We start from the raw sequence: 15,023 nt of genomic DNA, 5'->3' as shown, positions 1-15,023 counted from the left end.
TTCAACTCTTTCTGAATCATTCCTTTAAAGTATTGAGAGGGTCCTGCAGTCTGGGCGCTGTTTCAGTGCTGGGAACACATTGGTGAGCAGGCAAAGGTGCTTCCAGTCTAGGTGAAGGGTGGAGGACAAGGCTGTCTAGAAAGTGCGGACAGCCTCAATAAAGGCCTGGAAGGAGAGGGAGGGAATCTTTTCTAGAACTGCACGCCTGGAGCATAGAGTTCATTAAATGGGAGGAAAGGTGAGTCTTGAAGCTGGTGAGCTGAGCAGTGTCCACACCATAAGCTTCTGAGCTTGTAAAGAATTTGGGTTGCAATTTTACTGTGAGGGTAACAGGAGCCACTAAATGATTTTAAGGAAATTTGGAAGAATTTGATTTTAAACTATGTTCATTTACATATTGATATTTTAGTGTCAATTGGTGAATTTTACGAAACGAATCAGCCATTAACGTCGTGTTCAGAAAGTCTCATTCAAGAAGTTTTTAAAGAATAACAATGAAAGACATTGGGGGAAAAAAAACAATGAAACGTAACACTTTATTATTATTTTTATCTTTGAAGGAATTCACCAAAGGTTTCATATTATGCTATGGCATCTTTAATTATAAAAATAAGCAAATAAAATAACTTGCATCTGTCATTACCATGATATGTTTCATAACCTTTATATGCACATGGAGCTTAAAAATGTAATTTAACAATAAATAATGACATATACCAGATATGCTCACTGTTTATTCCAGTACTCAGCTGAAAACCTAAATATCATTTAAATTATAAATACATAATGCAAATATAATGGCACAAAAATGTCTAAAGTGCAACCAAATCACAATAGAAGAATCATGCAAACTGGTCTAGGTCAGCCCGAATCACTCTGCAGGAAACACAGGATGAAGCTGGGGAGGTTTCAGGGAAAGTTAGGGGGACCGGGATGGGGAAAGAGAAGCAAAAAACTAGCAACATTGTGAGAACTGCTTCTTTCTGGATGTGTAGATATATGTATTACAAATACATATATAAATATCACTGTGGGGAGAAAAGGGGGTGGGTACCACGGTGTGAAGAGGTCACAGAAAAAAAGAGAATGTACTAGACTGAAGAGAGAATTTTGCTAGGAATCCTCATATACTACTTGTCGCATTGGGGTCCTGGTTTTGTGGGTTTGCGAAATGGACACAACATACACACTTTAATAGCTTTTCTGTTTTGGAGAAGTCAGTGTTGCCTGGGGTTAGGTAGGGGGCATGGGAGGGTGGGAGGGGGAGAGTCAACTTAGAGTATGGTCTACCTGATTTCCAAGAGGCTAAGGCAGTGTCCATATGTTTGGGGACCTGGGGATAGGGCAGTTCTGAGTATAAAAATGCTCTTAACAATCTGATGTCAGCACGCTTAGAGGCTGTGTGGGGACAAAGGCAGCAATGCGTGTGCTGCTGCTGCTGGGTCTGCTGCAATCGTTCTTGGTCCTTGAGCAGCACGTTACTGGTTTTAAAGGCTTTATGGTAAAGTTGTATTGCTTTTCATTTTCCTGGAGATGTTCCCTCCCTCCCTCCTCCCACCAGGATCCTTATCACTTGATTTGGTCAAATCTTGAGTTTAGCCTGGTGAGAGTCAAGCACCAATAGTTTCTACCTAAGCGAGTATGGAGTGGCCCTTACAGTCCTACCCGTCCACCCTCCTCCTCTCTCGACATTGACCTTTGGTGGGCAGTGACGTTCGTAAGGGACTGTTGGGTTCAAGGACAGTGACCCTGAGAAACTACTGTTGTTCATAGATAGGTTAATCATTTGGCTTTGGTGGCCGCCATCTTGTAAACATCACGGCAGAAACGATCCAACCACCAGCTCTTTTTTTTTTTTTCCCTCTCTCTTTCTCTCTCTCTTTCTCTCTCTCTTTTACTTACTTATTTATTTATTTATTTATTGGCAATCCTACAGAGATGGCCCAGCTGCCAGGACTACTTTGGCAGGCAGCGTGCTACAGGACAAAAATGTAAGAGGAGTCTATTAAGGCTGGACAGGACAGCCCAGGGTTATTTATACCCCCTCAGCCCCAAGTCCCCCAAACTGAATACCCAAAGGCTCATTGACTCATTCCTGATCAATTTCGTGGAAAGTCTCCCACCTCACAAACAGTTGGCCTGAGTACTAGGCACTGATGAAAGGTGGTGACTAAAGAACTGCCACATCCCAAGGTATAGTAGGCCTTCTCACACTCTTAGTGGTCCAAGCCAAAGGGATGCTCTTTTTGGTTCCTGTCATTCCCAGTTGGATGTGACAGAGCTGTTTCAGGATAGGTCTAAGTCAAGAGTAGCCACTGGGTTGAGGTGGGCTGGGAGATTAACATCTTACCTGGGGTCCTTCAGATAAACCTGTTGGTTTTTCCTATCTCGTACAGGCCCATCTTAAGTTTTGATGTTGACAAAAACTACTTCTACCCCCTTAGTTATAAAAAAGGCCACAAGGAGCATTTATGTGGATATCTGGAAGTGAGATAGTTATTCCATTCCCAGGAAAAGAAAAATAAAGCTAAGTTACAAAACTAAATCTATATGCAATAAAGTTATTATATACTGCTTTGTTTAAGCAGAGTCCTCTGGAAATTTATGTACAGTACATTAGTTTTCAGCTATTTATATTCCACAGTTAGACCTTAAGATTCTCTGGTTTTAAGACAATTGTTAAAGATACTTTAAAGCTCTGAGCAGTTACAGTACATAAAGATGTTAGCTTTTTGTTTTTCATTAGATGCAAGAAGAGGCAGGCTCAAAGCCTGGTTGGAGAGCCAGGCTTGAGCAATTTGGTAAATGTATTGGAAAGGAAATTAGACATTGGAGGATCAAGACCATAAGACACTAGCTCATGAGAGATCAAGAATTCAAACATGACATTCATATTCGTCCATGGCCAGCACAGATTCATAACACGAATTCCATTTTACATCTTTATGAGCATTTAAGACATGCATTTAAATTAAGTTGCTTCTTATCAGCTAACTCTACTGGGGCAACCATTCTAAAGGGCTCCACATCTTCAAATTACAAGGACAGGGGAATTACACGAACGTTTTGTGTTTGAGAGTAGTTTTGAGGGGAGCTGGGAAAAGACATGGTAGAGGAAAGTGATAAAAGAGGGTGTTGTTTTTTTCTCCTGAGGAGAGGCAGAAAGATCACACATATTCTGCTGGTGGGAATGCTGCCATCGAGGAATGTTGGGATATTGGTTACAGAAGCCTAGTTTCATGCAATTTTTCTTTAAGGGGGCTAGAAAATAGGAACTACTTAAAAAAATCAAACCAGGCACAGTACACTCAAAGTTGGTGTGTGAACACCCTTAAATGACACTAGTTTGGTGAGGTTGTGAACACCTCTCCCTGGTCATTCACTCTCTGGCGAGGTGCGTTTGATGTGGGAGGGAGAGGTCACCTCACCTCGGAGGTTCCTGAGGAGAACTTTCAGCTTCTGTGGCTCATTGGTGCGTCTCCTGTTGAAGTCAGCTCGTGGGTGTGTTTGGGCACAGTGATCCGTCTGCAGGATGTGAAAGAGGCTGGCCATGTTGGGCCCAATTTTCTCCATCAGGCTGTCTCTGATTGTGCTAACAGTGTCTCCATCACATTCCAGTAGGCTTCGGACAAGTCTGTTATAGTATCTGCATTGGGAAAGAGAATGCAGGAGATGGCTATTCAGTGAGAACAAGGCAAAAGGGCTTTCATCGGGGCTCCAGCCAACACCTATCCCAAATGATCAAGCCATGTGAACCCAAATAGTTTACCAGCGGATAGTCACCTTGGCCTCTAATCTTTGTGCAGTGTCTTATTAGTTTGAGTGCTTCCTGGATTTACAACACAATGCAAGACAGGTCTGTCTTCAAGTTCAGAGCTCAGGGAATTTACTTTGGATAGTAGCTGATGACAATGTGTAAAAGTTTTAGAAATAATTATAGAGCTAGATGGTCCAAGCTAGATGGGGTTGTCAAGATCATTTAGTGACTATTTAATCATCTCATTTTACAGAGAAGAAACTAAGGTGGGACAGCTGAAGTGACTTGTCTGAGGTCACACACGGGTTTATGGTAGAAGCAGGACTTCGTCACATATCATGAGATGAGCCAACATGCGACACATATTAATAGTCATTGCACATCCCTTCACCTTTTTCACCCAGCCCCACAACACCCCTCCACTCTGACAGCTGTCAGTCTGTTCTCTATGAGTCTGTTTCTATTTTGCTTGTTAGTTTATTTTGTTCTTTAGATTCCACATATGAGTGAAATCATATGATACTTGTCTTTCTTGACTGGCTTATTTCGCTTAGCATAATACTCTTCAGGTCCATCAAAGCTATCGTGAAGGTGAAGGGATTAAGGAGAAAACAACAAACAAAACAAAACAAAACAAAAAACTCATAGACACAGACAGCAGCATGGTAATTACCACAGGGGAAGGGGTGTGTGGGAAGGTAGAAGAGTATAGGAGGGAAAAAAAGGTGATGAAAGGAGACTTGACTTGGGGTGGTGAACACACAATACAAGGTACAGATGAATTGTTATAGAATTGTACACCTGAAAGCTCTGTAATTTTATCATCCAATGTCACCCCAATAAATTCAATAAAACATAGAACTAAAAAATAAATAGAAAAATAGACATTGCACATAAATTTGCAGTTATTTTGATGCCTCTTTGCGATTTTCCTTTTTCTTGGTGGTGTGTGCTCAGGTGTATGGGCATATGAGTACATTTTCAGACTAAACTTCTATCTTTAAAGGAACCTCCTGTCTTCGGTGTCATTGTTCTCCAAAGGTATACTGTAGTGAGAGGGCCAAATTCCAGACAATGAGGCTATTCACATGGAAAGATTAGTGGTCTTTAGTGGTTCATGCTTCACTAATCCCAGGAAACCTTCTCTCACTGGTCTAGCCTTAGCTGGCCTCTTCCTTTTTTGGACATTTTATAGATATTTGGTTAGCATCATACAGGTCAGCATTTTATGGTTTTGTTTTCCTGGGTAAACTCTAACCTTATTGAAGGCAGGGATTTTGTCCTTTTATTTATACTTCTCATGTGCCAGTATCATCAGGCAATATTGCCCATTCACTGTTGATTTGTTGGTTTAATTTTGTGGCCACAGAGGAAACGGAGGTTTACAAATATAATTCTCTCCCATAAGTCATGATTCCCACAAGAAAAATCATCTGTAGGTCTGGAAAGTTTTACCCAAATTTGTGCTTGGTACAGATTAACTTCATCTTTGGTGCAAGTCCTTTAAGCATCCCAAACACTGCAGCTAAGTATTATAGCTCAGAAAGGATTAAACTCTCTGATATTTACAACATATAAATTATTTACCCTGTTCTTTGGGAAGACAGTTCAGTTATTTTCAAATTTGAGTTGGGATGCGTTTGCTCCATGTTGAGGTGGTGACAGTTGTCACCACCCATTAGCTCTGTGTTCACTAATAAGAGACTGTCCTGATGACAGTGATCTGAAGTATTTATGTGGGGAGACCCTTTCCTCAGAGGAACCTGAGCATCACTGGGGCCACCAGATCTTCTGTGAAAAGAAACCTGTTTATTTTTAACTCACCTCACAGAGCACAGGATCAAACATCTTTCCAGAATAACTTAACCCCCAGAGAGGTCCTTTCAAGGATGTACAGTAAAGAGGGTGGAACGTGGGTAATGAAGCAAAGCGGTCACCCTTCTGTGAGTGAGCAGGATGAATTTGGGGACCAAAAGAGAAGTGTCTTGTCTGGGTTTCAGACACAGTCCTGGCCCCACCCCACACATGAGGCTGGGCTATATCCAGCTGTTGTTAAAATTGGGATTCTCTGGCACAGAAACACATTTTCTACCCTTTGGAATGATAAAGCACATGAGTCAAAGCAGAGCTCACTTGAATGAGGAAGTGGGGAGAAAAATGGTTTTGGAAAAACTGAGAATAAGCTACTCTGTAGCAATAGCTTCAGAAGTCTACGTACCCACATAGGTCCCCAGCCATCTCTTTACTTGTGGGTTCTGCTAGCTCATGGGTCCCCTGGATCTCTGAATCCAGTTCACAGAGTGATTAGATGATAGAGAATGAGGTTTCTGATTCTTACTCCCCTGTCCCCCAAATAAGGACTTTATAACTTAGAAGTTACCCTTTCACTTCTAGAAAGAACGATTCACACCAAATGACCTCCCAAATGGGCTGGAGAAGATGGTCTTTGCTTAGATCAACATTGAAAGTCTTGTTTGGCTGAAAAATTCTAACACCAGCTAGGAAACACAGCTTCTGTAGCTGGCCTTGCCTATTTGAGGCCAGGTGGGTCCCCCTGGCCCCACTTAGTCAAACCTACTCGCCTGCTCCTGCTCTTGCCTTTACTGTTGCTTCCTCTGCTAGCACAGATGTCCCATCTGTGTTTGGTGTTTCTTGATGATGGCCCTTGCCAGCCTGGTTGCTTTTAGTGACTCCCTCCAAATCTACCCTTAGCTTCTCTCTTGGACCTTTTTAGCTCAACAAGGTCAGGCTAAGAGGGCTCCTTGGAACAGAAGATACTCATGGCTCCATTAGCAGCTCCTCCAAGTGTGGAAAATCTGTCAGGCTCTCCATTTGCCAGGGCGAGCAGCAGGTTAATCCTGGCCATCTCCATTTAGTGCTGGAATATGGCATTGGGCTCTGGGACTATGTGAGTTAATGAGATAGAACTTTTCTATCTATAAGCCACTAAGTGAGATTATTGAAGAGATTGTGTCTCCAGTAAAAGTTGACTTAGTAACTGTCACATATTTACTGAGCACCATCTTGTATCAAGTAAGATGTGTCTTCTCTTTGAGGAGAGAACGCACACAGATCTAATTGTTGATCACCCTGGGGCACATTTATTCAATTCTGCTTGGTAGTCTATTTTTGGATGGTGGATGTATCCTGCAGGCTTTACTGGCTGCCATTTTTGAAGCAGAAATCAAATAGCTTGGCTCAAGGCCATGTGAGTTCTAGGCCCAACTTTGTCATTTACCAGCTGTGTGACCTTCAGCAGGTCACTCCCCTCTCTGGGCCTCTGTTCTTTAATCAGTAAAATGCGGCAGTTAGTCTAGATAATTTCTATGGTCATTGTCAGCTGTGACATGCAATGTTTCTAGTGATTTGATATGTATGTTCCTTCTCAATTTAATAGAAACAGTACAGCTCTGTCTAAGGCCCATCCTTTGCAGGAAGAGTTAGAACAAATCAAGATTTTTTTTCTATATCTTTATGGGGAAGTGAGGGGGCGGGTATCGGGGATCTGCAACAAAGCCTTGATGGGCTAAATGTTTGGATCACCCTGCCTTGAAGGACTTTTTAAAGCAAGTTTCTTCCTTCCTACTTTAAAAATTCCGTCACTAACTTTTTTTTCTTGGTAAAGAATAAGATCAGATATTCTCCATAGCTACTGTTTCAGCCACGCTTACCCAAATACACACATACTGCCTAGGAACGCTCTGTGTGAGGGTTTATAAATAGTCCTTTGTTTCCCTTGATCAATATTATTCTTCTGTTTCCTGTTCCCTATGCATGCCCTAGAGAACTGGAAGTGTCGTCCGTATTCCCACTCTGGATGTGGACTGGTCTAGTTCCTTCCCCAGCCTCACACTGCCCAACCTCCCGATCCATTTTGCCTGCTTCTCTCATGATTGAAAGTTGAGTTTGCAAATTCAGCCAGGGGGGCACTCCAGCTATCCTCATGGAAAACTTCCTTCTTCTGGCTCCTGGTCAGGTCACAGGCTTTTGGATTCTCCCAGGCCCAAATCTCAGGCTAGATAAGTCACAGGAAGGTGGAATGAACCTGTAACTACTTCCTTTCACAATTCTGTGCCAGTTGGCATAAGTTAGCATGTAGCCATGGTGGGACAGAGGCTGGGAAAGCAGGATGTTTCAGGAGAGTGAGGAGCTTAAATAGAGCAAATCAAGCCCAGAATGGAACCGGAAATCTCTACAGTTCTCAGCAGGAATAATATCAGCCAGTTGAAGTGAAATAATTGGAGAAAGGTAAGAGTTGCATGGAAGGTTCTGATCTTTCAGAAGTGGCCATCCCTCACCCCCACTTTCCTAATACCTGTGATTCCCCTATGATTAAAGAAAGAGATGTGACCATTTTCTAAGGGTGGTGAGATGAGGCACTAATTGAAAGTAATAATGACCTGATTAAAAAAATTACTAGTCTCTTCTGAGATAGGATCACCAGTCTAGAATCGGTGCCTCCTTTCCACAGACCTCTCCCTTCATCATGGAGGGTGATGCTCACTTAAAATAGGTTAGCATTGCCTCAAATTGGTTACATGCCACATTATAGATCATGAATAGTCACCAGGTCCTTAAAGGTCAACATATACAATAATGGCTTTGCTAACATACTCCTACCTCCAGCTACTACACAAACAGCATCCTTTATCCCTAGCCCCAGGTCAGACTAAGCACTCTTTATTTCTCTTCCTTCTGGTGAAGGGTGTCTCCAGCAACTAGCCAGGTTCTTTTTTCTTCCCAGGTGTAATAAGAATCTTCTTATGAGAATTTTAAGACCAAGGTCAATATAAAGAGACAGGCCATTCGAGATAAATGCTGGATATGCTTTTCCTGTCTTGAGGAAATCAGTGAGGACCCATGGCACAGCGGCTTTCAAGGACCAAACAAAGGATGTTTATAAATCGACACCAGGTTCTGAAGAGCACTGACCTGTGGTTATGAGTGAATGGGAAACTTTGCAAAGTTTGAATGTCAGGGGGCTTAACCTTTCCCAATGGAGGAGCTCCTTTCCTCATCTTCCAGTTGCCGTGATGAATGTGCCTGAATCTCTGGGAAACCCCAGAGGACTAGGCTGTTGCCACTGTCTGAGGAAGGGTGGCAGCACCTGGCTGGGAAACTAATCAGGGGAAGCCTGCGTTAGCTCCCAGGTCGTCGGAGTAACATGAATAGGACTGATCTCTGTGAATATGTCAGGATTTGTTTGGAGAGACAAAGAATCATAGCACTTCAGGATTGGGAGTCAAGGTTTAGTCCGACAGGGCATCACAGTAGGCTGAGCTTGAACTTGACCATACCTCCGTGCCAGCCCCACCAGTATCTCTCTTAACTTGATCACGCTTGAGGAAGCCCAGGTCTTGCTGGGAACTTTCTAGGCCATGGAGTGAGGATGCCATCCCTCTCATGTGTTAGGTGTTCACCACTGGCTGGTGAAGACCGAGCCAGGGGCACAGAAAAGCACGCTGCTTAGGCATTACCAGCTCAGTGGCTGAGAATGTGATCTGGGCAGTCACCGGGACATCATTCCAGGAAATCTAGGACTAGAGGAATGGGATAACATTGGCCTGGCAGGGAACAGGGGAGTCATCTAGATTAGCCATTTCACTTGTCACAAAGGAGAGGTCAGTCCCAGGGAAGTGAGATGGCTTGCTCTCGGCTACCTAGAGAAGTATCTGATTGGGCTTGGGGCTCACTCAAAATACATGCAGGCGTAAAGGACTGCATTATGACATTTGACCAGAGTTTTTATAATGGCTAATTGTACTGTGCATAGTCATTCAGCCAAATGTGATGTCTCAAAAGCTTGTTTCCATAGACTTCATCATTCCCTTCAGGCTTATGGCAAGAAACTGACCATGAAAATATACCTAGGGTTGCGGAAAATGAAGCTTTCTATTAGCTACATGGGAAGACTTTTCCTATAACAGTAAAAAAAAAAAAAAAAATCCAGTCTGCTTAAGCTGTCACAACCAATCACAAACACATTTTTTTCCTGCAAAAGCTGGGAAGACTGCAAGCTAAAATAAGAGCATGACTGTGGCAATTTAAACCCCCTTCTGTGTCTGGCTCTGCCAGCCAACCACTCCCTCTTCCACCATAATTGCAAAAAAAAAAAAAAAAAAAAAAAAAAGTAGACTCATTTTGTACCTGTTGGAGAAGTGGTTGGGGAGCTGCACGACTTCCGTGATGGCTTCGGGGTTCCGCTTGGCGATGCTGCACACGTTCAGCTTGCTGTAGCACTCCTCCTGCACCTCAGCAATCATCCTCTGGAAAGTGGAGCACCTCCGAATGGCGAGGAAGACCTTGGCGGTGACCCCGTTGGCGATGCACTTCAAGCTCTCCTTGACAAATGCTTTTCCCTGCCAAGGAAAGGGGTCGGAGGAAAACCTTTAGCTCGAGCTGACAAGAGAGGACAGGGCCTCCAGTGTGCAGAACTTAGGGGGCTCCTGGCACTGTACTGTGGCCATCTGCATGTCCTTGCAATGAGAAAACTGTGTGCGTGGCCAGGATGAAAAAATGTCCCTCCTCTCTGAGACTACCTTGAGAACTGAGCTCCATAGAAATAAAATGAGACAGGAGACCAAAAAAGAGAGAGAGAGAGAGAGAGAGAGAGAGAGAGAGAGAGAGAGAGAGAGAGGAACTATAAACTACCACCCTGCAGCTTAAAAATAGCCATAATATGGCTTTGTATCCTTGGGATTGAGACTTGGATAACTCAAACTACAAACTAGAAGTTAATATGCTAGGCCATAAAATGAGAAGAACTTATTTGTTAGAAGAATATTTTTATTTCCTCTTGATAAAGCGAAGTTTTCTGCTTATCACCCCTGCCTTATAAGAGAGCCTCTGTCAGCATGTTACCATCGTGCCTTAGAGTGGGTGGGGAATGCCTTCTACAGAACCTATATCCAGGCCAAAAATGTGTGTGTGTGTGTGCATGTGTGTGTGTGTGTGTACTACACGCATCGGAGGTGAGAATTTAGAGTGGGGAGGCTAGGAAGGAGAGCTGGTTCCCTACAAGACTGGTTCCTAAGCACAAAAGTCTAACACACTGTTAAAGACAAGCAGCCAGTGGGAGGAAGGGGTCAAGGTCTTATTACCTGAGTGTCAAATTTAGCAGCGCTGTACAAGAAGGATTTACAGATGTCATACATCCCATCTGTGTCACAGGTGGAGTTTTCCAGGCATGCAAAAGCCCCACAGCCAACCTGCAGAGCACTGTTGAGGCAGCGAACCACTTCAGCTGAAAAAGACAACCCATCCAATCCGAGTCAGACGAGAGGGCGGTTCCAATGGGTCAAGTTGGTGTGGTGGAAACATTCAAGGACACGGGGTCAGAAGAACTTACGGTAGGTGTCTGTGATGGGCCAGTAGTAGATAGACTCAATGAGAGGGGTGGGTGGTGAGAAAGTGAGGGGCCAGGGGGATCCCTTTGGCTCACAAGAGCCAGGGCACTTGAAGGAGAGGGAATGTGTTTTCCCTCTGGGCTACAGGCTCCGGCTCCCCGTTGCCACACCGTTTGGGGGGGCTGGAGAGGAAGGTTGGAGTCTGTGGGATGCGCGATGCTTGAAACAGCTCTGCAGAGCCAACGGGCATCACTTAGAGCCTGAAAGCAGGAGAGGCGAAGCAGGGGCTGGTGGTCAGGGTTAGGAGGTGCAAGGGCCAGGGAGTCCATTTGGCTCCCGAAAATGCACTCCCGAGTAATAAGGATGGAATTTTAGTCTAAATGGCCGAGAAGAAGTTGCCAGGAGTCCCTTCCGAATTAAGGGCTTTTAACTTACCTTCATACTGGCAGATGGCAATGTGAGCCGTCCATGTTTCACCCCCAACCCCCACCACAGGACAGTGCTTAGAGGTATGCATGATGTCTCTCATATTAAAAGCCCCCCCCCCTTTTTTTGTTTTTTTGAAAGAGAGAGACACACACAGAGAGAGAGAGAGACAGAGAGAGAGAGAAACACAGGTATGGAATAAAAAGGCAGAGGTACCCTTGTGCAAGACTGGAAGAAAACCGCAAAGAACTTGCATGAGGCTTTCTACATTCTGGATAAGATCTCCCATAAAAGTAATTTCTCTCCTACAGAAGGGGGGTGTTCTGGCAGGCAGCTCTGCAAGAAATGATCTGCAGCCTTCATGCCATAGGATTCTCCTCTGAGATCAAAAGCGTGGTTCGGTTAGGCTTCCCCTCCCCCCTCCCACCACCCGCAGCCTCTGGGATGTTACAAGTCATTTCCCTAATTATATATTTTCACGGGTTCAAATTATAACTTTGCTTTGAGCAGTTTTAATATGCATTAGGGCTGCTATTGTTTTAGGCAAGCTCGACTTGTGAATCACGGCATCTCTATAGCAACTAAGTACAAAAGGAAGTGAAGCAAAGCCCTGCTCCCGGCAGGGACCTGCTCTTGCGAGGGGAGCGTCGTCTGCAGCATTTGGGCACCTGCGATCCCAGCTCTGCTGACAGTTGGGGGAGCGAGGCAGCGATGAATGAGGAGCCGGGCAGACAAGCCAAGTCAGAAGGCAGAGGTGTCAGAGCCGGCGTCCTAAGGACTCTTCTTCCCTTGGAGGCCAAGCGAATACGCGATGAACTGCTCCGGGGGTCGGGACTAGAGCGAGACCTTCCCTGGGAGAAACAGCTGCTACGTTTCACAAATACTCCTTTCCAAGGGGCATGGGCGACTGAATGGAGAGAGAGAGAGAGAGAGAGAGAGAGAGAGAGAGAGAGAGAGGAGAGAGAGAGAGAGGAGAGCCGGGAGGAAGAGGAGGAGCAGTGTGGGGGGTGGGATGTGTAGGGTTGCCTCTGAATCTGCTCGGGATTTGTCAGACTTGAGGGCTATGGCTCCGTAAATCAATCTGCAGAGGGGGATTTCGGTGTGCTCCCCGAAGGGGTGGGGAAGTCAAGTTACAGCGTCTTAAGGGTGAAGAAAGAGGGGCATCAGCCCCATCATGCCTCACCTTAAGATCGGCTTCGCCTTCTGGAAGTATAGAGAGCGCTTTGAAGCATGCCAACATTCAAGCCTCTCCCCGCCCCCTCCTCCCCCCCCCCCCCCCAAGAGGGTACGTGCCAGATTTCAGGCAATCAGGCTAGGCTTATGCAATGAAATACCCTCAGCAGAGCGCCCAGCTTCTTCGTTAGTTGCGTGCAATTTATTAAACAAAGGAGCTCCACTTCCTAAGGCTATTGGATTACCCTGGCAGTTTATTGCCATCAGGCATGCAGTACATTTATTATCAAGATCAGCCGTCGCAGACACAGTTGCAAAAGCGAGAGGCAAATGAGGACAGCTCTTTGGGGGAGAAACCGGTCCTGGGTTTGCCGCTTACCTGAGTTCTGAGCTGCCACCCGGGGTTTCCTGGGGCTCACAGAATCATTCTGCTCCGCCTCATGGGTTGCAGAAGCACTGATCACCAGCACCAGAAACACTGCTGAGTTTTGGAGCATTCTCTGAGAAGTTTCCGCTAAGTTGTTCGTTTTTTTTTTTTTTTTTTTTTCCTCCCCCCCCTTTCCTCTTTCCCTCTCCCGGCTCGAGGGAAGATGTGGATCTGGATACACTGAAAGCCTAGGTGAGGATTCGATGAGGATCTTTTTTGTTGCTGCTGATGCTGCTCCTGCTGACGCTTCCGCTGCTGCTGCTGCTGCTGCTGTGGCTGCTGTGGCTGCTGCTGTGGCTGCAGTCGCTGCTTCTTGCACCTCTGGCTTTTGCAAACTGGGGGCCCAAGAGCTGCACCCAGGGGTTTTATAGCCGTTCTTATCGGTCCTTAGGATCAGGGACCAATCAGGTCCCTCAACTGGTCTGACTAGCCAATCGGAGGGCAAGCTCATTGGGCTGGAGCTGTTTGACTTCTTAGAAATATTTTCCAGCAAATTAAAAGTACCTGCTGCCAATGTTGCATGTGTGTGTGTGTGACTGTATGTGCATAGATGTGTGAAAAAGCTATTTTCATGGAATTAGAGGATAACTTTGTATTGCTCGAACCAAGGGAAAACCATATGGCAATCTCAACAAGGTGCTTTGGACATCTATCCATCTTTTAAAAAAATTGAGCTGGGGGGTGGGAGTGGGTAGTGAGAGCAGGATGGGGGAGTGTGCTCTCTTTGGATTTTCATTCAATCTCATTATAACAGTTTTACTCTAATTTTAATAGCACATTCTCTGTTTTGTAAGACACACACACACACACACACACACACACACACACACACTCCCTCCCCATCTTCTCTGCATACGCATGTTCCCAGGTCTGTGATGCATTTTGATTGTATGTGAGTATTCTGAGTTCTCACTCGCATATAAGAGCCCCCAAGGAGGGACATATATGAGCGGAAGGGTCCTGATGAACAAGGGCATGGCAACTCTGAGCTGTGGCCCCACATTCCCAATTGCTTAGCTTTATGACCCTGGCGGAGTCTTTTTACCTTGCTCCATCTTTGTTTCCAAGCTGTGAATTGTCAAGGTTAGCATTCCTGAGGCCTCTAACACTATGATTTTCTAGTCACACAAGTGAACCTTGACCCCATCCTTTTAATCACCAGCAGTGACTGAAACTCCAGAGTGTTAGTTATCGTAGGTACACACATGCACTTCTACATGCAAGACACTCAACTGGGAGACAGCGTGAATGCCTGGAAAGTTAATACACGGTGTGTCCAAGCCCAGCAACTTCATAGTCACATTGAAACAATAAGCTGGCCAATGCAAGATGAAACCTGCTGGGGAAACCAGGTCATTTCTTGGGGTGGGGGAGCGAAGGGGGTGGGGTGGCGGGACTGGAAGGAAGGGGTAGGAAAAGCCCAGAATGTGTAGGAGAAAAGACTGATAAGCTCTAGACTTAATGGGACAATTACAGTGGCATTACAGTGGATCATGCTTAGGTAGAAGCTCGTATTTTCTTATAAGTGGGCTGTAGGCAACACTGAAGCGTGTTCTTAACTTGTGAAGGTGGTTAATAATCCAGAAGAGGATTTATCAGGGTGGAGAGGGGGTCATTAGGGCTGAGTGAAGTGAAGGGATTAAGCAAAAAAAAAAAAAAATCCCTTAAAAGATTTCAGGAGGTAAATGAGAAAGGGCCATTGGAGATTCATACAGACACAGGCAGAATGATCTTGCAAAGAAGCAGAGCCAGCCAGTGGTTTCAGTTTAAATCCCCAAATCTTCAGGCAAAGGTAGAAGAAAGAGTGCCAATTTTATTCGCTACACACCAAGAATCAGCTCTATGTGTGTGTGGGCAGTGGATTTGCTGAGTGATTGTAGCCCTCCTTGCAAAA

General features: G+C 45.0%; 1 protein-coding gene across 1 annotated transcript; it reads right to left on the bottom strand.

Annotated features, from left to right (window-relative positions):
• Nucleotides 1-3,375: 3,375 nt before the first annotated feature.
• STC1 (stanniocalcin 1) lies at nucleotides 3,376-13,242 on the bottom strand. Its single transcript, XM_008151468.3, has 4 exons — nucleotides 13,082-13,242; nucleotides 10,858-11,000; nucleotides 9,905-10,116; nucleotides 3,376-3,646 (listed from the first exon to the last, which is right to left on the bottom strand). The coding sequence occupies exons 1-4, from the start codon at nucleotides 13,197-13,199 to the stop codon at nucleotides 3,376-3,378; spliced, it is 744 nt and encodes a 247-aa protein (XP_008149690.1). The 5' UTR covers nucleotides 13,200-13,242.
• Between the last annotated feature and the right edge of the window lie 1,781 nt (nucleotides 13,243-15,023).

The sequence above is a fragment of the Eptesicus fuscus genome, chromosome 6 (genome assembly GCF_027574615.1).
Source record: "Eptesicus fuscus isolate TK198812 chromosome 6, DD_ASM_mEF_20220401, whole genome shotgun sequence".
Taxonomy (NCBI): domain Eukaryota; kingdom Metazoa; phylum Chordata; class Mammalia; order Chiroptera; family Vespertilionidae; genus Eptesicus; species Eptesicus fuscus.
The sequence above is the reverse complement of the archived record's forward strand: the minus strand, read 5'-3'. Positions and strand labels throughout refer to the sequence as shown.